Raw genomic sequence first — 25,590 nt, 5'->3', positions numbered from 1 at the left:
CACCTTCCAGAGCCAGCCTGTCACTACACCATGCAGCTAAAAACCATGAGATTTTCTTACAATGACAACGAGTATTAGGCCACCTTGCCTTCTATTGCTTACAGTTCAGGACCACGTTTAACCTGCAGTGTTTTAAACCCCCACAAATCGCGACGACGAGGTGAAGCAGCGGCCTAGGCAGGGAGCACCGGGCCAGGCCCCGCAGCGTCCACCGCCGCCTCAGGGTCTGCCCGGAGCAGCCCGTCTCGCCGCCGAGTCCGAGCCCTCCGCTCTTAGAACGTCGGCCCGGCAGCGGTGGCCGGGCGAGCGGCCAGCCCAGGGTTGAGAGGGCCACGCCGCCGCGGGTTTCACTTTCGGTTTCCCCTCAGCCGCCGCTTTCCCGCTCCCCGCCGCCTTTCCCCGAAATCACGTGGTGCGGCTGTTCCCGGCGCAGTTTCCACCCCCCCCGCCCGCCCGCCGCGCCTGCGCACTCCGCCCGATGTGACGGTCTGTCTGAGGCAGCGGAGCCGGTATCCCCGGGCACGGGAAAAGGCTCCCGGAGCCTTCCCCGAGAGGTGAGGGGAGTATTCCGAGCTGGATTCCGAGAGGGCGGCGGGACGGCGCCGCCAACCCCGGGAGCGGGGTGAGTGCCCAGGGGCACCCATATAGCTGAACCTACGGCTGCCGGCCCGAGACGGCCCCCGGGGCTCTGCGCTTTAGTATCTTCCCTCCTCGGGGCGAGCGGAGTCACCTCCTGAGGACCCTCCCCCTGACAGGGCCTATGGGGGCACCAGAGCCACCTGTCACACGTGCTCTCACATCCCGCTTCTTCAGCCTCCTCGACAGCTGCACGTTCTCTACGCCTCACGCGCGGTGCCTCTGCCCGCAACCCCCGCGCGGTTATTCGGGACCAGCCGGGCAGGGACCGGCGGGAGCCCTCGGGGTTGGGGGGGGAGCGCGACAGCTGGAACACCCCGCCTGCTCCACGCCCCCAGGAAAGGAAGGGCGGTAGGCGGGGCATCGCGGCGCTGCTGCGCGCCTATTGGCTGAGGCGGGAGGAGCTGGGCTCTGGTTGGCTCTGCGGGTCGCCCCCCCGCTCGCTGGTCGTGCGGGTATTTCTGGGCAGGAGCGGGGTCAGGGTGCGGAGCCGGAGGAGCCTCGTCCTGCGGGTGAGTGCTGGGTCTCGGGGAGCGCTGCCCGAGCCGCGGGGGCGGAGGGGGGGAGGCGGCAGGGACAGCGTTCAGCCGCCCTTTGCTCCCGAGCTGCCCTTTCACGGTTCGGCGACGATCGGCCGAGAACCGCACGGAGAATCTAATTTTTAGGAGGCGGTTAAATGGGGTTAGAAAAGGAGCCCGAGCTCTGAGCACGGGTGGCACCGAGGCGCACAGACCCTGCAAATAAGCCACTCCCGATTTCGGGGCTTCCAGCCGGGTCTCCTTTTCTCCAGGGACACTCCCAGGCTGCAACCGTATTGCATTTACTTAAGGGAAGGCAGGACCTCAAAACGGGCTGTCTGTCCTACCCAGCTCACCTGTCAGTCCGTGGCAGGGTGAGCACTGCACCCCGGTATCGCTCTCTCTAATGCCTTTGCCACAAAAGGTGCTAACTTCCCTATTTTTCAGTGTTTCCTTGCTTGCATCCCAAAGATTGCATTTGCTGTGTTATCATATTGCTCTGTAACCACCCTTTTGGATGGTTCTCTGTGAGCTTAGGTGTTTTCCCACTCTGGTTGCTTTAAGACACAGGAATATTAAACTACACCAAGGAAAAGAACAAAAGAAAAAACAAGCAAAAAACACAACGGACTAACTAAATGCATTTAGACAAATTTTTCCAGCTTTCCTCACCAATGTTATGTTTTACTGTTCACCTTGGTGCCACCACAGCATTCTCAAATGTTGCGTTATCTGTAGTAGGAATTACACACACACATCAAAACCCTCAAAGCCCCCACTTCAAAAAAAAGAGTAGCATTTTGAGCTCCCATTCACTTCTCACCCATACACCCCAGGGCAGCTGGGGAAGCTGGCACACAGACACTAATGGCATTTGACAAGAAGCCATGTCTAAGATATTTTTTCACCCTAATGCTGCCTTGTTCTTTGGATAGGTCCTATCACCCTGTTTTAAAAGTTGCAGCTGCAAGTGGACTTGCATTTCAGCACCCATGTTCTGAGCCTGAACTGTTCCTCAGACATATCTTGACATGCCATTTCTAGCACAAGACACTAAACTGCAGTCCAGGGAAGAGATGGTAACAGGTCAGCACAGACCAAATATCTGACCATCCATCCAGCCTGCAACAGAACATCATTCTACAGCACAGCCTCTCTCCATCATGTTAGCTCCTTTTAAAAACCCTGTGTCTGCTGCAGCCATTACTTAATTTAAACTGAAAATTTGATCATGGGAACTGAAGGATACAGTAGGAAAAATAGCTCTCCAATATTTCTCTATTTAAAGCAACTTCAGATTTTGTTCATTTTCAGAGCAGGTAAGTGAAAACAAATAGCACCTGAAAATGGGCCATTAAAGGTTTCTTTGGTTTTCCACCTCTTGGTGAGGGGGGTACATCAGTACAGATAAAAGGCAGAACTCCATTTACAGCATCTCAATCCTACAGAATACAGGTATTAAACACACAGCTCCTCATTCCTGTATCCCATCCCTGCTAAGCAAGAGAGTGATAACACTACCAGTACCCTAAATACAGTGAAAAGGGGTTCAAAGGAAAAAAAAAAACACAAAAAAAAACAACACACAAACAAAAACAACAAGTTTTCACAGGGAAGGGTGATTTAGCTTTGAGTTGTTTTTCATTAAAGTGTTCACTGTCTTTGCAGTTTTGTTAATTTTTCTTTTAAATGAAACACAAGTATTCAATTGTAATGGCTACCTTTGTAAAACAGTTACAACTGAAAATGTTTTTGTTTGCTGCAAACACTTTTACTTCCTACTCCTTCAATGTTGCTATTGTTCATGAAAACTTTAAGAGTTACTTTTTAGCAGAGCAGTCCTACTTACACATTTACACCTTTTTTTTTTTCTTTTTTTCCTTCTCCCTCCTCAGGATGGCTCAGTGGTATCAGCTCCAGCAACTTGACTCCAAGTTCTTGGAGCAAGTTCACCAGCTATACGATGATAGCTTTCCTATGGAAATCAGGCAGTACCTGGCACAGTGGCTAGAAAACCAGGACTGGTAAGCTTGGAAACTGGCTTTAAGGTAGCTCGGTGTGGGTGCTATCGCCTGCGTTCTTGCCCCTCCAGGGCTTTTTAGAGACTAACAAGTACTATCTTATATTTTCCTCGGTTGGTCTGTGACAAAAGCAGCTCTTTTAAGAGCAATCGGTTACTACCGTGGTAGCTCTTGCTGTTGGCAGACTTTGAACTTTTGCCAAGATTTCTTGGGATTCTCTTATTTTAGAAGAGTGGTACAACATGCACATGATTCAAGCTCACTTTTAGCTTCTTGGTGTGCATGGAATGAGTAAATGAAGTTGCACAGAATGTGGCAAGAATAATACAGAGAAAAACAATATTTCTATATCAAGGAAAGTCAAAGTTGAGAGAATGCAAGTGTTTGAAGGTAATTCTTACTGTTTGCATATACTACAACTGGACTTGGGGATTAAAATAAAGTACTACTGTATGCATTTCTTGAATGCTGTATTGAAAGTGTATTTAACACAAACATGCCTTCAATTATTCTAGGGAACATGCAGCCAGCAACGTGTCTTTTGCTACAGTGTTATTCCATGACCTGCTGTCACAGCTTGATGATCAGTTTAGTAGATTCTTAATAGAAAACAACTTTTTGCTGCAACACAACATAAGGAAAAGCAAACGTAATCTTCAGGTATGCCTGGGGTATATGCCTGTACATTTGCATGTTTCAGTTGCACAATTGGATGCCTCTAAGCAAATTACCCTGCCATGAGGGATTTTTGCAGAGAATGTGTGGGAATCCCAATTTAAAAGCCAGAACTCAAATATTGCTCCATTTTTGTTTTCATTGGCTTCGATTAGAATGTTACAGTTTCATTACCAGTACAGTTACGATTTCTGAGAACTCCAGGAAGAAGAAAGTTGTCATTTGTAAGGTGTTCACTATATATATTTGGAGCGCTTATTCGAGTGTAGTTTCAGTTACCCCACCCCTTCCCCAGCTGGTTTCCTCAGTGTCCTAATAAGCTTCTGACACAGAAGAAACACAGGGAAAGAAATCCTTCCTGTGCAACTGTAGAACTAGAGTTAATAGCAAGGGATTTGTCATCAGACAGCACTTCTGTGCACCCTGACAGGGAAAAGGGCCAAAGCAGGTGGTAGTGAGTGACAGTGCAGAACATATCCCCAGCTGCCCTTCAAAACCAGCAGCTGTATTTCAGTATTTTTTTTTATGCAGGAGAGTGGCTTTGGAGAGAGGATGAGCTCTATCTAGGGCTGTAGGGAAGCACATCCCTTCTCCCACTCATGTCTCTGACCCTTTCCTGTTGCTTTGTGCCCAGTCCCATCTCTTTGTACGCCAATGAACTAAAACAGAAACTCATTCTTGGACATGGGTGCAGCTGTGACGCTCCCCATAGTCTTGGAGCATCCTATGACCAGTGTGTGCCCCAAGGCTCTAATATTTTTGCCAATCAGTTTACTGAAAGACAAGAAATCATAGTTATGAAGCTTAACAATAGACTGTCTCCAATACCAGGATAACTTCCAGGAAGACCCCGTACACATGGCAATGATCATCCACAACTGTCTGAAAGAAGAGAGGAAAATACTGAACAGTGCCCAGCTGTCAAGTCAGGTAACAGTCTTGGAATGTCTACAGCAGTTGTATCTACCCTTTCCTATTATTTGGGACAGAGGGAGTGGAAGAAGATTGAAAGAGGAAACAGGCTGTCCTCTCTGCCCAACAATATATTTTTGAAGACAGAAGAGTCAACACAGATCTGTACCAGCTGGACTGTGGGGCTTGTTTGTGCTGTATGAAGCATTTCAAAGGGAAATGGCCAGGAAGTAGTTTCTATTCCCAGAGTGATATAAAAGCCATGCTTTTTTTTTTAATGCTTCTGTCATATAACCTGATGTGCTCATCAGATTTCGTTACAACTTAATAATTAGTACTTGCTTGATTTCTCCAGCAAGACTTTGTATAATTTTTCTTCTATATTTTATCCCTGAGTGTACTCTATTAAGCAGCTGAGCCTTGTTGCCTCTCTAGACTGTCTCTCTGGGAAAAAGGTGCATCATTCCCTTTCCCAGTTATCTCCAAGTATTTATTTCCATTTTTGTTTTTTAAATGAAGCCCATTTCTTTTTTCTGAATCATAGGTAAAGCCATATTCTTCTGCTTCCTCATCTGCTCTCTGACTTTTTGTCTTTGTTTTTTCCTTTTGTAAGGAGAACTGTTTTGCAATTAAAAAAAATCTGCAGTTGGGAAAGGCATGCAAGCCATATAGCTAGATGTAAGCCACTTATGTAGTAATAAAGTAATGACTAACCAAACATGTTAAGTTTAGATGCTGAACTACTTCCCTTTAGGGCAAGTTCTTGAATGCATGTTTGTAGGGTGGGAAGAACACTGGAGCGCAGGCTTTCAACAAGGTGCCTCATGCAACTATGTCCAAACCAGCTCCTGCAAAAATGTGACTCCAGCAGAGCCCTTGCAGCTGCAGCACAGCTGTTTGGTTTCACTGCTGGCACAAAATAACATAAACCACTCAAATCTGCCTTTCCAGCACGTAATACATTTGGGTCATTAAGAAGGGAAACTTACTGTTGGCACTGGGTACAACACTGTGCCCAACCTCCACTTTCCGGTGAATATTTGTGTTTCCCAAAGCAGAGAAGGTAAAATGTAGAACAAGCACAATTATAAGTGTCTTAAAACCAAAGGAGAACCCCAAATGTTTCAGTATGTTGAGATTGCCCAAGTAGTCTGACTTAAATCTATGATGGGGGGTGTTTCCCAAAATTAATACTTTAGATGATCTTTGCTTAAGTTGGAGCATTAATTAATCAAAACAACAATGCACACCTGACTGTCCCACACTGGAAAAAAACAGCAAGTTTCTAGCACTGTTAATGTGTGGAACAACAACAATAACAAATCCTCTCTTTCAAACTCCTGCAGCTCTCCCTGAGTGAAGGCATGCAATAAGATTCCTGAATGATGCTGAGGTCAGCTTTCAAAGAAACTACACAGATATCTAAAACATGCTTGGACGCCCCGTATGAAAGAAATGGCCAATCAAGTTACCCTCCACACAGGCCTGTTGTCTTCTTAGCCCATTTCTCCCCATATCCTGTATGGAAGAATCTAATCCTCATCCAGCCTTCAGGGTTGCTGGTTTCTTGAAGTATATTTAGAAGATACATGGAGAAATGCAAACAAAATAATGGATTTGTGCCAAGAGAAGACAGAATATGTTTATAGCTTTATAATGCTATGATGGAAAAACTGCAGCATCACCACACAACAGGCATTTTCAGTCCTCCCTTGTTTCTTGTAAATTCACTTGAACTCAATCTTATATTATAAAACTTTAGCACGATTTGTCAGAACAAAGCTGTGCTTCATCAGGTTGTTTGTCAGAAAAATCCATTAACCTATATTAATGGGAAAGAAAAAGTATTTGCTCTGGTTTGATTTGTGGTGTTCTGCTTTCCCCCCTCAGATGGAAGTGGGAAGCGTACAGAACACTGTGATCGGGATGCTGGACAAACAGAAGGAGCTTGATTTGAAAGTTAAGGCTGTAAAAAACAGTGTTGTAGTAAGTATAACTATTTAAAGTAGTGTTTGTTGATTCACAGGTGTTGAAAAGCTTTCAATACCTAAGACTTCCTAAAATGACAAATAAAAATAAGGTAATGGTTTGGTTTACAAGTCTCTAACCAGTAATTGTCTGAAAATTGAAAGTAATTATTTGTCAGTAGCACCATAATACAGATTGGGATTCGACTGGTTTAGCAAAGTCAAATTTCTCATGTCTAAATTTTAGCAAAAAAACATTTTACCCATCTGAAATAGTAGCAACTGAGGAAAAACTCCTAAAAAAAAAAAAATAACATACTTGACCAATTTGTCATTAACTAGAAGATTTTAATTTAGCACATAATGTTTATTGTCTTAACACTAATGATAGAAAGCTTTTCTCCAAGCAACACCTAAGAATTTGAAAGTCTGTTTAAAATGCTGTGTGCTGTTCCAAGTTTTTTCCCCTGTAGCCTAGAGTCTTCTAAACTCTGTGAACTTATGTATTTTATAATTAACAGATTGTAGTTATTAATAGCTGAGAAGGGGGAGGGAGAGTGACTAGAGGGTGACTAATTTAGGGATGTTTTCTGTTAGGAGTTCCAGGAAGAGGCATTGCTACAAAACTGGACTTCATCTCGGTAGAGGTCTGGTACCAGGCAGCTCCTAATAAAAAATAATTTTGCATTACATGAAAATAGTGAATAATTGTGGCCACCTTCATTTGTGCTTTATAGGATGTGGAGCAAGACATCAAGACATTAGAGGATATGCAAGATGAATATGACTTTAAATGTAAAACCTTGCAAAATAGAGGTGAGTAAACCTCCCTTGAAATAAAAGTTAACTTCCATTGCCAGGTTAAGGAATATGAATCACTCATGTCTGAAGTCAGCTTGAAAACAGATAGCCCAGCGTGTATCTTCACACAATATAATCATTATTTTAAATCAGGTTCTTGCTCTAAAAAGCAAGCAAACCCACATCTCAATTAGTTCAGTGGGATAGTGGCTTTTCCTTGAATTAGTGCTTTAAGTAATGACTCCTTTCAGAAGAGGGAAAGGAAGAATTAAAACAAGAAAATCTAGGAGGCAGTAAATATTTCCTCTCTTAAGCTTTAAAGATATACTTCAGTTGACACTAGCCAGGCAGGTCCCCTCCTGCCCCCAGTGTTTCCCCCACCCAAAAGTCAGCACTCCTTCAGCCTCACCTTCACAATTTGGGCTTATTTTACAGAGCATGACTCCATTGGTGTGTCACAGGAGGAATTGAAGAAAGAGCAAATGAATCTCAATAAGATGTTTTTATCACTTGACCTCAAGAGAAAGGTAGCGCTCAAGTTTTCTTTCAGAAGGCAACAGTGCCTCATTTTGAACACATGTTAAATTTTCATTGGGTTGACATAGCAAATTATATAAAAGAAAACTTTTGTACTATTATCAGCTGAATTAAGATTTCATTCTTTCAATCCTGACAAAATGTAGAATCCCTGTAAGCAATTTTATTTCTCTTCTAGCAACCTTTATCAAACTCTGTCAGGTAAAGCTAAAAGAACAACGAGGGGAAAAAATGTGTCACATCAATAGTCATATTTCTTGAGGAAAGAAATATTTTTTTAAAATGGCAGCTATATTAGACACTCATTGCAGTGCTCAAATCTACCTCAAACACTGGGTGGTCCCAGATGTATACTTGGGACATACATGGATGTGGGACACTGGCTCATCAGATTTCAGGAATACTGAACATGCTTTGTTTTTTCCATCATTTCTCCATTTAATCTAGAAAATACTCCAGCCAAAAAGCATCAGGTGTTTCTAGAAACCATCCTCAGTTGACAGAAACTACTACTTTGAGCTCCTTGCAGAGTTTTGCCAGACAGATAGCATTAACTAAAACAGTACATAGCTTTCCTGTATGAAGTATTTTTGATAAATAGCATAATTTTATACTCTCTATAGGAAGTGGTGAACAAGATTGTACAGCTGCTGAACAACACAGAGCACACACAGAGTGCTCTGATTAAGGAGGAGCTGGTGGAATGGAAACACAGGCAGCAGACCGCGTGCATCGGTGGCCCACCCAACGCCTGTCTTGACCAGCTACAGAACTGGTGAGTCTCTGGCCAGGGGCTGCATCGTGCAGGGACTTGAAGTGTTATGAAGGAACATCAGATCTGTGAAATATAGTGATTTATATAATGCATTTTCATTCTGTCACAACACTACATTTCATTAATTTTTATCACCTCACCACATTTCCAATGAGCAATACAAGAACACACTGAAAGTAATAAGATCCTGTAATTGTAGGTTCACCATTGTTGCCGAAAGTCTACAGCAAGTTCGTCAGCAGCTCAAAAAGCTTGAAGAACTGGAACAGAAGTTTACGTATGACCCGGATCCCATCACCAAAAATAAACAAGTGCTGCAGGACCGAACATATAGTCTTTTCAAACAGCTCATCCAGAGGTAACAAACAAAGAGACTCTTTTTGTGTGTGCATGAATAAATAGATGGAGAACACCTTCCCTTCTGTTCTCTCAGTACTTCCTACATGCTAACTTTGAAGTTTGAGGTTTTCCTAAGTTGGGCACAAACATTAAAGTAAATGACCATTTTTGAGGTTTACCTTATGCAGTGTTTCAACAGGTTTAGGCCCATGGAAAGGGTGATGATCAGTCATCATTTAAGTTAGCAGTAACTAAGCTGCAATATGCCACGATCACAGAATCAGACTCCCGATCTCTTAGTCTGTTCTTTGCTTTAAGCTTCAGCCCTCCAAAGCTCAAGTAACTGGAGGCAAGGAACCATCCACACCAAGATATGCCCAAGATAAATATACATTAGATTGTCCAGCCTGCTGTGTCTGGATGCAGCCTTTTAATCTCCAACACAGAGAGACTGGCCCTGTCTTTGTACCATCTCTAATGATGCAAATTACTCTAGCTGGTAGTTGCCCTGCATAAGATCAGAGTTATATTCTTTAAACGTATAGTAGACAAAAAATAATGCTGCAGAAGACTTGAATCTAGCAGGTAAGAGGCTTAGATAAAGTAGGTAACACCCTGTCCTGGGGAGCTAAAACCCAGGTTTCCAGAGTCATGTTCAGAAGCTTTGACCACTAATCTTCATTTGGCAAACGCAGGTACTGCTTTTCAAAGTGAAGGCAATGAGAAAGATCTGTTCAACTGCAGCTGCTGTTATCTGTAAGCTGCTGTTCAGTTTTCTTGCCTGTGAAAACAGCAGAAGGAAAAGTCTCCATGCTGCCTAGGACTTGGTAGCAATAGAAATCCTTCAGGATTTTTGTCTACACAGCACAGTGCTAGATGAATAAAAGGTGCCCAAGACAGCAACAGCTTGGGGTATATCAGAACAGGTTAGAGGCTCAGGAGTTTGCTTTGTGGAGTTCATTAGCCCTTATCAAGTCCCCATTTCTCCTGCCTAGCTCCTGGGCATGTGTTACGTAGCACTATCACCATAAGAATTTGGAAAGAGCTGGGAATGGCCAACAAAGCAACACTCCTCACTTGGGTTACCCTAGTTACATCACAGTGTTTACCTGCCATTTGATTTCAGGGAAGTCTGAGGTAACATTCTCTCTCTTCAAGTCACAGATGTATTTAGGACAAGCCAGTCCTTACAAATCACTTTAGACTTGAAACTTTTCTAGCCCCATTGATAGAAACGAAATAAACCAACACACAAACCTCTGTGTAGGTTGAAACTGAAGGAATGTGCTGTGCAGTACTACTGGTAAATCACCATTCTTTTAAAGTTCACTGTTTTTTTGTTTAAATATGATTTTTTGTTCCTTAAAGACAGCATTGATAAAGTGCCTTTAATCTGTTCTTTCTGTAGCTCCTTTGTGGTAGAGAGGCAGCCTTGCATGCCAACACACCCTCAGAGGCCCTTAGTCCTGAAGACAGGAGTACAGTTTACTGTAAAGCTGAGGTATGTTTTCCCTTTCCCCATTCTTCTTTTGTGGCAAGCCTAAATTTATCTGTGATAAGAATGCCATAGAAGATGACCTGTCTTTTACAATTGCAGTCATTAAAAAAAAAAAATTCTCTTTCCAGATTGTTGGTGAAACTGCAGGAACTGAATTACAATTTGAAAGTGAAAGTTCTATTTGATAAGTATGTTGCATTTTTCTCATTCCTATGTACATTAATGCTGAGCAGTCCCTGTGTTCAGAAAGCCAAGAGGCAGTCTCATTTTAATTATTGAGCTGGCCAGGGCAGCAGGTTCACTCTCCCTTTTTCTTACCCCTGCCCTTGCTCCAAATCTCTTTCTGCCGTTAGAGACATATCACAAAGCACAGATGGCCTCAGCTTCTGGGTGCACCAGAGAGAGCTCACTACTGCAACAGTCACATGTTTGAGCCATGTCTTTAAAATATCTTACTTTTTAGATAGCCTCTAGTAAGGGATCTAGCCATCCTAAAGCTGTCTTGGAATTAGGGGTATAAAGAGACTATCTTTAACATGTGACATTCTCAATTAGTGAAAAACTTTAAGCAATCTGAACAGATCACTACCAGCTTTTTATAAGCAAGCTCAGCTTTTTATAAGCAATACAGTTCAGATGAATTTAGCACTTACTCTAAGGGCAGGGAAAGAAACATAAAAGATTCTCCAAAATAACAGCAGAGGATGTGCTTTTAAGAAAGCAAGTAGGTTTTTGTCCTCCTTTTCAGGTCCTTAGGGGGCATTCTGTTTGCCTGAAACCGCTCAGGGGTCCAGAAAATTGCAGAGAACAGGGAAAAAAGAAATTATGTAGATGTGGGACCTGAGGCTCTGAGAAATACATCAGGTACTATGCAACTCGGTAAAATTCCAAGTGATGGGAAAACAGATTCAAGTGATGCAGCAATGTATTCAGTAAGTTGTATGGTTTGAAAGCAGATTTAGAATGGCAGTGCTATATATTTTTTTTCCTCAGAGCAAGAGTTAAGACCTATGTAGTAAAAGAAAGGACTTTGATTATAAAGCCCCTATAGCAAATTTAAGCTTCAGTAAAGGACAGCCTGTGTAGCACAATATTTATTTTAACTGCTTGAACGAATTGCCTCCTCTTTTGCACCAAAGATTTCACAGAAGCGTTTTTACCAGTTCTTAGTCAGCTACTAAAACAAACACATTTTGTCTGTGGCAGAACTGTTAAGAGAGTGTCTTTTTTTTTTTGACAGAGATGTAAGCGAGAAGAACTCAGTCAAAGGGTATGTGGCATCACACTTCAGTATATTAATGTTGGGTTCTTTCAATTAATTTGAGACTTAATTCTATTCTCTCTCTTCATGAAGGTTCAGGAAATTTAATATTTTGGGAACAAACACAAAAGTAATGAACATGGAAGAATCCACTAACGGAAGCCTAGCAGCAGAATTCAGGCACTTGGTAGGGGATTTTTTTTTTTCATTGACGCATCCATTTCATTGTGTGGGTAGAGGGTGTGGTAGGAAGCAGACAAATTGCTTTAGTTATTGGAGTAATTGTTTACTTCTGTATAAGAGGAACTGTAATCATCTCTCCTTCTTGGTTCTTCTCTTTTTGAAATCACTGGCGTGTTTCAATTTAAATGCTATTGCTTTTGTCACTGACATGGGGCCAGAAATGCAAACAAGAGTATTTGCTGCTATACAGCTTATGCTGCAAGGAGGAAGAAAAAGAAGCCTAGAAATGCTGGTTTGGGCCTTTTGGAGGAAGGTCCGTAGGCAGGAAAGCTTGGAGTAGTTAGACTCTATGATCCTTGCGAGTCTGTTCCAACTGAGGACATTCTATGATTCTAGTTTAAAGAGCTTTGAGTCTGAAAGACAGAAGTTGTGTGCAAGTGGGCAGCTACCAGAAATTCAGTGCCTTCAGCACACTATACAACACTTCCAATCTGCAGATTGTGAGATAAATCAGATTGGTTTCATCATAACAAGAAAGAAAAAAAAGCAAGTCCTGAACCAGTGTATATGGAAGTCTCCCTTCATTTCTTAGAACAGACACTGTCTAGAGTTTATCATCCACTTCAGAGGGGATAAAACCATATTTTTTCTGATCCTTCCCTATTTCACACTACTGCTGTTCTTACAAGGCCTCTCACATTAAGACATTACATCATAATGGTGCAATAGCTGTTTTCACAGTTGGTTAGTTTATAAAAGAGTAGCAGTTATCTACAGTTTAATCCTTTGGCTTCCACAGCTTAGAACCAAATAGAGTCAGACACTAGTGCAGCAAGTTTGCACACAGTTAAACAACTAGAGCATGCAAACATTTCCACCCTCTCCCACTTTCATTTGAGGCCGAGGTAAGTGAGTGACAGGCTTTTTTTGTTTCTTCATTTACAGCAATTGAAAGAACAGAAAAACGCAGGAAACAGAACAAATGAGGTAAGCAGCACTAACATTGTTTGTAAAGCTTTTGCATAATACTAAAAAGGCATACGGGTATTTAAGACAACACTCTCTCAGCCCCATGAAACAACACACAGGATGGCAGATCAATAGGAGGGGGGTTCAGTATTTTTTGGAAGTTATCTGTGTAGGAGGTGTCTGCAAGAACAGTGTCCTCCTGGACAACTGGCTTTAACAGGTCTTTCTGGCAAAGACAGTTTTCCTACAGCTTCTGTGTACCAGCAAAAAATAAAATAATAGAAAAAGGCACTTTTAGGAACTTCACATTGTCACTTGACTTTGACATGTAAACTCTGAGGTCTAGAGAAAGAACCCTTAGCCAGAAAAGGTTTTTCACCACCATGATAAATCTCCTCATCTTCCTGCCAAGCCATTTTCAGTCTTTCCATCCCTGAGAGGTGTTTTGTGTGTGTGGTTTTTATTGTTTGTTTGTTGCCTTTTTTTTTAAGGGTCCTCTTATTGTAACAGAAGAACTTCACTCTCTGAGTTTTGAGACACAGCTGTGCCAGCCTGGCTTGGTGATAGACCTAGAGGTATGTCTTACATGAAAGAGATGGACTTAAATTCCTGGATGTCACTCCTGCTGACAATCTATGCTTTTTTTTTTTTTTGCTGGGATAACAAGCACTTCCTGTTATTTCAATAGATATGAATACCACTTCACAAGATCTCTGTATAGACATACACAGTGAGAATGCTGTCAAGTCTCTGGATAAGTAAGAGTAGATGTGCTTGCAAAGAGTCTGATAACCCAACCTGTGTTTTAAGCTCTCTATGTGATATGCTTGCAAAGAGTTTGATAGCCCAACCTGTGTTTTAAGCTCTCTACATGATCGGTTTCCTTTTATTTCGGAAGTGAGAGGCTGTAAACTCTACTGTTGTTATCAGTGCTATCTTAACTGACACTAAATTCAAGTCCTTATCAGAGAACAATCACCCAAGTCTTTCTAGTACTTCAGACTGACACTTTCTCCCCTACATACAAAGTTCAAGTGAAAAAGATGAGACCAGCAGGGAATTACAGTGGAAATGAATTTGTGGGGAATGTGGAGGAGGATGGCAGCAGCAGTATGGGACAACCTGACACGAGTTCTTTTGTGTTCCTTTCAGACCACGTCCCTTCCCATCGTTGTGATCTCAAACGTCAGCCAGCTGCCCAGCGGATGGGCTTCTATCCTGTGGTTCAACATGCTGTCTGCTGATCCCAAGGTATTCACAGGAAAAAAAAAAGTAGCAGAAGTACTCTGTGTAATTTTCAAGCATTGTCTGTATACAACTGTCTGCTGAATTTTTTTTTCCATGCAGATGACTCTTAATGGCTTTCAGGTGCAGCAAGAGACAGTGACTTCAACATCCTAAATAGAGCACTGTTTAAAACCCACATAAGCTTATTATACATTATACTCAGTATATACAGTACAGTGAGAAGCCAAATAAACATTCAAGAATTCAAATAAATTTAAGTAATCTCAGAATTCCACCCACTGGGAGAAGACACATCCCAAGCAGAATCCCAGATATTGCTTTTCCCGGTGAAGAGCATCTGGCAGAACAGCAGCCTGCTTCTGCAGAGTTGTCTCAAGCTAACATCCATCCTTAAATCTGCATTTCATTTTAGCAGTACACTTTCATAAATTCAAATGGCATTCCAAAATTCATGTTTGTTAACCGTAGATGTTACTTTTCCCTTCCATTCTAGAACTTGTCCTTCTTCCTGAATCCGCCTTATGCAAACTGGTCTAAACTTTCTGAAGTTCTGAGCTGGCAGTTTTCATCTGTAACAAAGAGAGGACTTAATGCAGATCAGCTGAGCATGCTGGGAGAGAAGCTACTCGGTATGGTCTGCTTCCATCACAGGTGGCCTGTTTGAGCTGAATCTCATTCTACCTCTTTTCTACAATCTATTTTATTTCCTCTCACAACTTTGCCCTCCCTCATATAATATCAATTCATAGCAATAAAGTGTTTCCCAGTTTTCAATACGGTAGAGTTTGTAAATGAAGATCAGATAATGAAAAAAACAAACCCTGTACTTCTAGCTTAGGAGTTCTCTGCATTAAGAAAGTATGGATTTGGGCTACTTCTGCCTTTTGAAGAGCTACTGAAATAACACACGTTTAGTCAGTCTTTGAAGTGGCCACTTCTTGGATTTTATTGTTTTTCAGTCCAACACCATTAATTTTAACTTCATGCATGCCCCCAACTACAGTGGGGCTTTATCTGCATAAACACAGTTGCAATATCAAAGTGCAAACACTGTGAAATTAAAGGGTATCAAATTGAACATCTCCTAGCCAAGAGTCCTTAGAAAAAGCTTAATTTTAGCCATTAGTTCTGTTTACAAAGTCCTTGTCAGCTTACCTCTTAGGCAGGGCGCTTGACACTGCTACTGTGTTTGCATAGATAAAAATCTGTTGATTCAGTATTTTCCACTAACCTTAAATTTCAGAAAGCATTTCTCTTTAAAGGGATTTGACATTAGTGGGTCTAGGTGGTAAGTACACCATTCCAATCTCTAATTCCCTTCCTCCAGTTTCCCCAAGACATAAGATCTGACAAAACACTTACTGATCTAACAAATTACTTCCCAGAATTCTGCAAGGAGAGTACTTTTTTTTAGTTTAATTAACCATTATGAAGACAAAGTAACCACTGACATACTTTCATGTTAAATTTGGATTTTAGAACTTCAGAGATTTTTGTCAAGCTCTGGTAATAGTAGGGATGCTATTATCATAGCTCTACAGCTAAAAGTATTTAACTACTGAAAAAAAAGCCCAGGTAGATGACCACTGTATTTTCAGGATTCCTTAGCAAAAAGGGACACAGAATCTAACGTGGTGCCAGGATACAACACACCTGTTGGTTTTGTGATGCAAAAGTTAACAGAATCTTGGTCTCTACCACCAGCAGCATCAGAAACAAGCTCCCTAACCCTGTTTATTTTTAAAGATGAAGGGGAGAAGCAGCATATTTGTGACTTTGTTGAAATCTATAGCATGATCTGTGATGGACAGAACTTGGCTCTGAATATAATCAGGGTCTGCAAAGCTCTTGCTGTTGTAGTCACAGCATAGGATTTTCTTGATGGTTTAGATGTGGTTATGAAACACTGTTGACATAAGAAAAAGGCAAGGGGGAAATGATTGTGACAGGAATTAGATGAGCCTGTGGTTGGGCAGACCTAGAAGTCAAGAGTCGTAAGGCAAAAACCTACAAGTCACCAGAATTAAGACAGGAAAGTGCTTGATCTCAGATATTGTACAGTCTGCTGAGCTCCTACAAAAAAGCTTATGGGTTGTGGTTTTGTTTTGCTGGAGAAGAGATGTGCAAGAGTTCAGTCTCCTTCCTGGAAACACTTTGACCCTAGCATGTACAGAAAGTGTCAGAATGAATCAGTTCCTATTACACAAGGGCTGTTTAAATATATTTGGTCATTCCAATGCAGAGAACTTCTCCAGAGGGGAATTTTGCAAGCTCTCCCTGTACTAACCATGCAAATACAGTAGCTGTCCATTTCTTTCTTAATCCAACAGCTAAGAGTTGTAAATAAACACTCAGAACTTGGTACTATAAGTAATTTGCTTTCAGCCTAAGTAATGTAAGGAACATGACTAAAGTCAATTTATTCTGTTCAGGTCCAACAAGTGGAGGATCTCACGATGGCCTTATTCCTTGGACAAGATTCTGCAAGGTACAAACACAGCTTAAAAACTGAGATGGAATAAGGAGCTTTGTCATGGGGTTTGTTTGTTGTTTGTTTTTTCCCCAGGGTGCTTTCTTTTTCAGTAGTGTACCCTAATTATCCTAGAGATTAGATGGTTGTGGAAGGTTTGGGTGGTGAGGTTAAAGTAACAGTAGAAAGAGAAAAAAAATCTTGTAGTAGCAAGGAGTAGGTGATTTTGAGATTGTTTTCCTATATAGTTCACACAGCTGAAAAGCATATTTCAAACAGCATCTTCATTACTATTAATACAGCTTCTATTAATAGTATAGTTCTCCATTTTAACTTTTACAGGGGGAAAAAAAAAAAAAAAAAAAAAAAAAATCAGAAAAGCCAGCAGGATGAACATTCTCTGCATAGTGAAGGACATTTCCCAGACTAGGGGCAACTGCATTATGGTGAGGAGTAGCACAAGGCAGCCAAGAGTCAGCATGATGGCAGAAAGCCACACCATGGCATTTCGCAACCCTGGCTGCAGCAAGACAAGGAGAACTTGTCATGTTTTCTTTGGCTTTAGACCCTGAAGTGGTATAGATAAGCAGGAGGTGACAGCAGTAGACAATAAAGACAGTGCCCAGGCAGGAACCAGAGCCCTTTCTCTGCTCTCAGACCAGTGTCACTGCAGGAGAGGTGATGGATCACGTGTCTGTGCGCACTGCAGGCTCACGCATACATCTCGCCTTAAGATTCAGTACATGGTTCATTCCCAAGAGTTTGTCCTTCTGGAGTAGAGAAGGAGAAAGGGAAAAAGGAAAAAAAAGAATACTGGAAGGGTGGGGAAAAAAGGAAGAGGGGAGAACGATGCAAGAGCAAGGAGATGCTGGCAGGACTGAGAACTTGCTTCCTTTCCAATTAACAAAACTCATGTTTCATCATCCCTGTTATTCCCCCTCCCACCCCGCCTTTCCGCAATCTCAATTTCAGGAAAATATGAATGATAAAAGTTTCCCCTTTTGGCTGTGGATTGAGGGAATCCTGGAGCTGATTAAGAAACACCTCCTGTGTCTCTGGAATGATGGGTAAGGCCTAAGTGAAGTTAACAAAGACATGGTTGTTTTCTCAGACCTCTCATTTAGGCCAGCAGTTGCGTCCTCAGGTTGTGAGGTTACTGGATCCAAAGTATCTGCACAAAGTGGAACCTGCGACCGGGGAAACTGGAGGCAAATAAATTTCTATCAGCGAGGAAGCCTCTAATGAGGCAACTGCTTAAAGCAAAAAAAAAAAATCAAATGACTCAGCTGTCCCATTTAAGTCACAGAGCAGGACTTTGAATGTTAGATTTATTTATTTTTTGCCTCCACTCGTGCTGTAAGTAGGTTCTTTCCACACCCTAGAAAAGAGCCTCTCTTGTCTTTCACAGGGAAGATTGAAGTACAACAAAGTCATGAAGGGATCATCCATCTTAAAAAACAACCAAAACAAAACAACAATAAAAAAAACACACCACCACAAAAACCTTACCCACAAACACACATTACTGTGAGCGTCCTGTGGGTGGCAGCAGCCAGACTCTGGACTTGTGTATCTGCAACGTGACCCCAGAAAATCTTTTCTGATTTTAATAGAGTAGTATTAAGTAGTAAGACTCTGCCAGATGGAAAACCAGTTCCATTGGCCCTTCAATAGTGGTTTAGTGAACTTGTGATTCTGCTGTTGCTGATTTCAGGAGTAATTACTGCCAGAAACAGGTTTAGCCAAGGTCAATATCCTGCATTTTGGGTTTAGCCATATTCTGAAACCCTATCAAGTCACACACAGTGGAACATCCTGCTATCCCACAAATTTTTCAGGAGGGCTCTGTCCTTCTGCATTCAGCAGCAGGCTTCAAATTATTACCCCCAGCTCCAGACAAGTTCTGCCAAAGCCCTTCGTAGTATATAAGCCTTGTTTCACTTGCTAAAACCTACATATTTCTTAGCTAAGTGGACTATGGTGCAGTCTTAAATCATTAGTCATTGCTCTCAGTTGCAAGAGCCATCCCCTGTTTAGGGTTTAAACAGAAAGAAGAGGTACAAGTTAACTCCTGAATGTATTCAAAACCAGAAACTGAGTGCTATTAGTTTTTCCTCTCTCAGCCGGCTTTGGTGGATCCTCACAGATCTTCATTTCCTAGAAAGGCAAAAAGGGGAACTGAAGGGAAAGCTGTTGCCAGCTGGAAAGATACTTGAATGGGAAAGAGACAAATCTATAGTGTTCCTTAAGATAAAGGCTCTCCTTGTATACAAAACAATAAGTATTATAGCCTCAAGAACACTTGCCTTTCTTCATACTCGAGGGATAGGAAGGCGAAAGACTCAAAAACTTCAGTTATACACAGGATACTTACTGCCAAACACATGTTACCTAAAGGAAGCCATTAAAAAAAAAACAACACTAAACTCAAACCAAGACAGCTTACAGCATCTGAATCCTAAGCAAAAGCATGATTTAGCAGGTTCTGTGCAAAAAGCACTTTTCCCTAACTCCTAACTTAATGCACAGGACAGCAGCAGTAGTACTCAAAACTTCATTATTGATGGAATATTTTGAGAAATAAGAAGCAGTGCACAGGAATTCTGCATTTTTTAAAAAGCAGTTGGGTTTTGACTCAGGCTATACCTTAGCGTTGGCTCATGCAACTCCCTATACCAACCCTTTTTCTATTATTTCCACATGGGCCTCCTTACCCACACAATGACATTTGCTGAACAGAGCAAACTGGGCAGAGGAGGGGGTTTGAAGTCACACTAGCATAACAGCTCATCTAGAAATTGTGCACAAAAAGCAAAACAAACCCCACACCCATATGAATGCAACCTGGTAGCCAGCAAGCTGTTTCAGCAGCCAAAGGGGAGAAACAGCTGTTTCTTAATACGCTTCTGAAGGTAAAACTGTGAGCTGACCATATTGAACGCACATACAACTCCTGCTTCCACAGCCCAGCTTGGACAGCAAGAGACAATCTCTTCTGTTCCAAGCTGAGGAAAAAATTTGTATGAGGCACTGGGACAAGTGCCGGGGGAAGCCGTGGCAATTCACAGCTTCCCTGGGGCAGCTCCAGCTGGTCACAGGACAAAGCCTTCTACCAGGTTTTTACAGTCATTTCAGCTCTTTTAAGCAACAAAAGCTTTTTCACTTTCCTAGCTAGCCCAGCCTTTTGTTGAAGTTTTAAACCAGCTTTTTCTTTTCAACATTACAGCTGCATTATGGGTTTCATAAGTAAAGAGAAAGAACGCGCTTTACTGAAGGACCAGAGCCCAGGAACGTTTTTACTGAGATTCAGCGAGAGCAGCAGAGAGGGAGCCATCACATTTACTTGGGTGGAAGGATCTCAAAATGGTAAGTCAGTAACAGAGAACATCTTTGTCTTCAAAATACAAGCTTACATCAGAACATATAGTTTTTATGCTCTTTCACACTGAGAACCAATACAGCACACCACCTGAGCAATCCCCACACACCATAGTGGACACGGGCCTTACTGGGTGTAGTTTATAAGCCATACAGGGGATTTTTTTAAGGTGTCAGCTAAGAACAGTAATGCTTCCCAGGTACTGCTGCTGGCCTGGAGTTTTGTTGAGGACAAACAAACTGACTGGGTTGTTTCCTCAGCCTCCCTGGGGTCTCTCCAAGCAAGAGACCCTTAGTACACACACATCTGCATCCCCCTCCAAACCCCATCACCTTCCCACCAGATTTGTCTCTCAGGAAAAGTTTACTACAGTCACATTTCATTCTCTGTATTATTGTTCTCTCAGCACTTCACCTTGTGTGCAACACTCCTTCCTCAAACAGCTTTAACTCACAGTCCAGCACATTTGTTCTTTCCCACAGTCTTTTCAGGTAAACCACGTACTCACTTCATTTCCCAAGGAGTTCTCCTTCTTCCCATTTCCAGAAGAGCTGGCTTTCTCAACTAGCAGGATTACCTCTCTCACCCCTCTTCTAAGAAAGCCTAGAGACTTAAAAGCTGCAAAAGAACTATGACCACCCCTGTACCAAATCAGGGTCCTCCCCTTATCATACTAACTAAATTACCCCCACCTGCCAGGGTGCTGCCGCTGTTGACACCACTTTGATGAGCCCAAGACCTGCAACAGCTGGAAGAGAAGCTGCTGAATGTGCTTGAATGGCTTTTTCCCTTTGCTGCCTTCATAGCTGAGACATACATAAACTGAGCAAAGGAGGGTGTATTGGGAGCGTTCAGGGCAGCTTTGTCTATCTCTATGATTCACAAAAGCTCCAAGTGGTGTATTGGGATCCAGTTTCCTAATAGGGAACAGAGTTTGAATGACATCATTTGGAAGAAGGTTGAAAAGGTAGCACAGCTGCAATTAGTAAAACACCACTGTTCATTTCCACACACAGGTCACCCCAGTCATTATGCATACAAAATACATCAAAAGCCACCCCCGCATGTACCTTCCTACCCCTCAATACAATCGTCTTTTCCTTTTGACAGTCAATAAATATTTACCTGCAGCACAGTAGGTGTCATCCAGGTAAGTCTTTTGTTCTCATGACCTCTGAATTAGTGGACATGGCTGCAGCTTTTCTGGACAGTTTTAGGAAAAAACTTGGAAACCACGTTCAGGACTCACTGTTTCTCTCCTCCGCAGAGCCCCAGTTCCACTCGGTAGAGCCGTACACCAAGAAGGAGCTCTCTGCTGTTACTTTCCCTGATATCATTCGCAACTACAAAGTGATGGCAGCTGAAAACATTCCTGAAAATCCACTGAGGTTTCTGTACCCAGATATACCTAAAGACAATGCCTTTGGCAAATACTACTCCAGGCCTAAGGAGGGTGAGTGCTATAAATGCGTCAGACAGCCTAAGTGTGATGTTTGCTCTTCAGATGTTTGTGCGCTGGATAATTTCTGCAGCGTGGAAAGAAAGGGTAGGAGTTGGGCTGTCTCAGCAGCCTAACCCTTGCTTGAGTGCTCCTCAGCTGAATGGTGAGAACAGGCGCTTCAGCTTTAGTAGGTTAAGAAAAAGTCAGTTTTTGAAAACATGATATGTAGTCGGATCAAAAACTGGAAACGTAATTGTTGCTGGCCCTCAAATTCAGCTTTCCTGTGAGATATCTTGGAGCTGTGGGTTCCCACCAACAGCTGGAACTGTGACTCAAATGTGACTGTTCCACAGGACTGATCCTGGCTATGTGGTTTGTCAGACTTCAGGGGAGGTTTTGTTCTCCATTTACAAAGGGGAAAAGCAAAAAGGAAAAATTGACTAAAAAATGGAATAAATTAACCATAGTGCTGTAAAATGCACGAGAGAGAGACTTGCACATTATCTGGGTCACAGGCTTTATTTTTGGTACAATAAAGATGGCAATGTGAAGTAAACTTGCTAAAAAACACTCAAAAAACAAGCTGCTTTTTTTTTTTTTTACCTCCTTGAAGCACCAGAGCCGATGGATTTGGATGGTCCCAAGGGAAATGGCTACATCAAGACTGAGTTGATCTCTGTATCTGAAGTGTAAGTTTCCACAGAAATGCTGGATTTCTAGGAACTGATCATAACTTTTTAGCTGCAGTTCTTGTCTCTTTATAGTATTTAAGGGGTGGATGTGCATGTCAAATCTTTCTTTGAGGATCTGATCACACCACGTTAATGCAGCGCTGTGTTTGAAACACCATTTTTGGGTTAAAAACCCTAGGAACTTGCAGGTAGTTGCACTGGCAAATAATGTCTTGAAAAGCAAGTTCTTAAAGACTTGTTGGACTTGTTTGTTTAGAATGTAGATCAGTGAGCAGTCCCAGTTTTCATTTAAAGCCGTGCTGGCTTTGCAAAATGTGGTGTATGGCTCATGGGCTTCTTCCCAGGAGACCTCAGTAGTGGCCCTTGTGGCCTCAGAGCCAGCGTGGTGGCCCAGCTGTGCTTCGCTCCCTCACTGAAGGGTTGTCCCTGCTCTGCTCCTTCCCCCAGCCACCCTTCCAGGCTCCAGTCTCCAGAAAACCTGCTCCCCATGTCTCCTGAAGAATTCTACGAGGTCTCTCGGATAGTAGGCCCAGAAGAGATTGATACTGTGGTATGTATCATAACCCAGCCTTTGTGGGAGGGTTGAGCCAGAACTTGGCTTTTTTTTCTGTTATTTTCCCTTCAAACATCCATCAGAAAACAGAAGGTTAACGCTTCAGAATGCAGCTCTTCAAATGCATAGGAAAAGCTGGGAATCTGGAGGTCGAATGAGATTGCTACCAGTTGTTCTTTGTGCTTTTTTAAAATCATAGAATCATTTTGGTTGGAAGAGACTGCCAAGATCATCGAGTCCAACCATAACCTCACCTAGTACTAGCACTAACCCATGTCTCTAAGAACCTCATCTAAACAGCTTTTAAACCCCTCCAGGGATGGTGACTCCACCACTGCCCTGGGCAGCCTGTTCCAATGCCTGACAACTCTCTCTGTGAATAATTTTTTCCTAAAATTCCTTTTATTTTTTTTTTGAGGGGAGGGGGGTGAAGAACAGGAGAGCAAAGCTCTCAGTGTGCGTCTTGCAGGGCAGTGGGAAGGGCAGAAAGAGTAACTGTGTGGGGGGAGCATGAGCAGGCTTGCAGCTTGCAAGTCTTGCCCCACTGATGAGGTACTGCCTGTTACGAGGGCAGCAGCATCCTTTTGGGGTGTACTTCAGAAAAAATTCCAAATTAAAGCATGGGTTGTTTTTTTTTTCCCCTCCCTCCATAGTAATTTGATCCTGATACTTGAATTCGGTGCTATTTGGGGAGGACTGGGTCATGCTCTGTAGTTAGCAAAGACTAGAATATTAGTGCTTTACTCGATTTAATTGACATGTACTTTTCTTGTTGCAGATGTGTTCAGCATATACAACGTAAAGCTTTCTGCTACATCATTAACGCAGCTGATTAGCTTCTGCATCCTGCTCTGCAGTCAGTGACTTGGTGACACGCTTTAATTGTTTGGGAAGGTCCTAAATATTTTAGAGCACATCAGTTTCTCATCCTGGAGGTCTGGTAGCAGCTTTTAGCTAATGGGAATATGAACAGCAGTCTGAGCAGCCTCCTTACTTGCACCTTTTTTGTTTAGAAGTTCTTTGTTAAGGAATTTTCAGTTAGTGAAATAATGTGCAGGGGTGGAGGAAGAGAGGAGGATGGGAACGAGAGGTCTTCAGCAAGAATGATGGGAGAAACGTGTTTTTTTTGTTAAAGGGAATTAGTTAAATGTGACGTTTAAAAGAGTTGGCTCTAAACAAAAGGCTTCGAAGGAGAGGTAGTTCTTTTGCAGAGGCTCTCGTTCGGAAAGCTGCACCTTCTGCCTTACTACTTCTGAGGAATTTTCATAGCTTTGAATTCTCACCTGCATCACAGAAAGGAGCAAACGCCACACTGAATCCATGTGCTGCCCAAGTTTGTCCCGGTTTTATCTTTTCTAAGGGTACGGCCTACTGAGAAAACAGCAGTCAGAAGTGTTATCTGCATTTCATTTTCACTTGTTTCTTAAGGCAGGGTCTTCTTGTGTATGATGTTCAGCACAATCTTTCTCATAGAGAGCGCGTCTTGGCAGACCACCTTAAAGCACGTGCTGACCTTACAACTCAACCTGCACAATCAAGACCAAAGCCCCTACAGACTGCAGCCACGCTGTCTGGCAGCAGTATTGGACAAAACAAGAACCTCCTCTTTTTAAAGGGTGCGAAAGGTGGTGCAGTATGTTTTTATTCACAGTGCTTCATGTACCACAGTGAGGATCTAGCCAGTCATATCCTTTACAATACTGCATACCCCATTTAGGTTGTAACAGGTGAAACAGAGCTTCATTTTCTCATGCACTGTGAACCAGGGCATTTATTTAACTGTTGATCTGAACAGCTAGAAGACTCCACAGGCTTTGATAAGGAAGTGGGTTTGCAATTATGAAAAAGGCACAGGAAAGTGAAGATGCTGGATCAATCAGCTGCTGCTTAAAAAAATAAATGAATGGTTCAATTTAGTGTGTTGTGCCGAGGAAGACTGATGTGCCCCCTGCAAAAGCCAGAGAGAAGGAAAATTTAAAGGACCTAGAGCATATTATGTATGTATTTTAACAGAAACCATTGCTAAACTGACTTATTTTTGGTAGCCGGGCTTACTGAGGTAAACAGTGGTACAGAATAGCACATGGTGACTTAATGCTTTTATTGTAAGTAGCTGTACGTCTATATTGTAATAAAAAAAATCAAAGATTTGTTTCTTGAGCTACACCTTGTACTCCTGTTCCATATACATATACAGCAGTTTGTTTTCATTACTTTTCTATTTCAGTATTATCAACCAGGGTGAAATTTGAGGTTGAAAGCAGGGGCCTTATTCCTGGCTTTGTTTTTACACAGCCAGTAATTGTAGAAGCAATGGTTTTTTTCCCCCACAGTGGAACATTCTTTTGCCATTTTAAATAAAAGGAACTGTCAGTTGACACTTGTGCCCTTTCTCTTGTGTTTTGGCTATTTCTATTATAAAGATGATGTGTCTGCCAATAGTTTATATCTCATTCTAAACTTGCTGCTGCCACTAAGCAGTTACAGCTCTGAAGCCTAAGGCAATATAGATGCTTTTAATTCACTGCACTGTTGCAGGTCTGTCTGCACAATGAGAGTTCTTACAAGGTGGTTGGCAAAATAATTTATTATTTTTATTACATCACGTGTTTTTTCTTCTTCTTTCCCACCCAGACTTCAATGAACTCAAATTTGTAATTGGAGTTGGTCGGTAGGATAACTGGTCTACAGCTAAACACTGTGAGCTATCGAGCG

At 42.3% G+C, this 25,590-nt stretch overlaps 1 protein-coding gene across 3 annotated transcripts; it reads left to right on the top strand.

Moving 5' to 3' along the window:
* The first annotated feature begins 431 nt into the window (after positions 1 to 431).
* On the top strand, positions 432 to 25,253 carry STAT1 (signal transducer and activator of transcription 1). Of its 3 annotated transcripts, none has more exons than XM_065068939.1 (24): positions 432 to 554; positions 3,050 to 3,178; positions 3,691 to 3,835; positions 4,682 to 4,780; positions 6,653 to 6,748; positions 7,467 to 7,545; positions 7,966 to 8,057; positions 8,691 to 8,842; positions 9,042 to 9,200; positions 10,590 to 10,682; positions 10,808 to 10,867; positions 11,920 to 11,949; positions 12,034 to 12,127; positions 13,069 to 13,110; positions 13,584 to 13,667; positions 14,245 to 14,343; positions 14,834 to 14,969; positions 16,773 to 16,828; positions 17,783 to 17,877; positions 20,037 to 20,176; positions 21,457 to 21,642; positions 22,244 to 22,319; positions 22,770 to 22,872; positions 23,654 to 25,253. In XM_065068939.1, exons 2-24 carry the CDS (start codon positions 3,051 to 3,053, stop codon positions 23,675 to 23,677), a joined length of 2,268 nt encoding a protein of 755 aa, XP_064925011.1. In that variant the 5' UTR covers positions 432 to 554; position 3,050; the 3' UTR covers positions 23,678 to 25,253. The 3 variants fall into 3 exon arrangements, with proteins under 3 accessions (XP_064925011.1, XP_064925010.1, XP_005501767.1); XM_065068938.1 differs by having other exon boundaries at positions 462 to 622; XM_005501710.4 differs by lacking the exon at positions 432 to 554 and adding an exon at positions 984 to 1,148.
* Positions 25,254 to 25,590: the final 337 nt, after the last annotated feature.

This window comes from Columba livia, chromosome 7 (assembly GCF_036013475.1).
Source record: "Columba livia isolate bColLiv1 breed racing homer chromosome 7, bColLiv1.pat.W.v2, whole genome shotgun sequence".
Taxonomy (NCBI): Eukaryota; Metazoa; Chordata; class Aves; order Columbiformes; family Columbidae; genus Columba; species Columba livia.
This window is presented reverse-complemented; position numbering and strand designations above follow the sequence as displayed.

Excerpts from the sequence above, each read along its gene's own strand:
- STAT1 (XM_065068939.1), top strand. The coding sequence starts at position 3,051 with ATGGCTCAGTGGTATCAGCTCCAGCAACTTGACTCCAAGTTCTTGGAG. Across the intron at positions 9,201-10,589 it reads TTCAAACAGCTCATCCAGAG|CTCCTTTGTGGTAGAGAGGC; the intron begins GTAACAAACAAA and ends TTCTTTCTGTAG. Across the intron at positions 10,868-11,919 it reads GTGAAAGTTCTATTTGATAA|AGATGTAAGCGAGAAGAACT; the intron begins GTATGTTGCATT and ends TTTTTTTGACAG.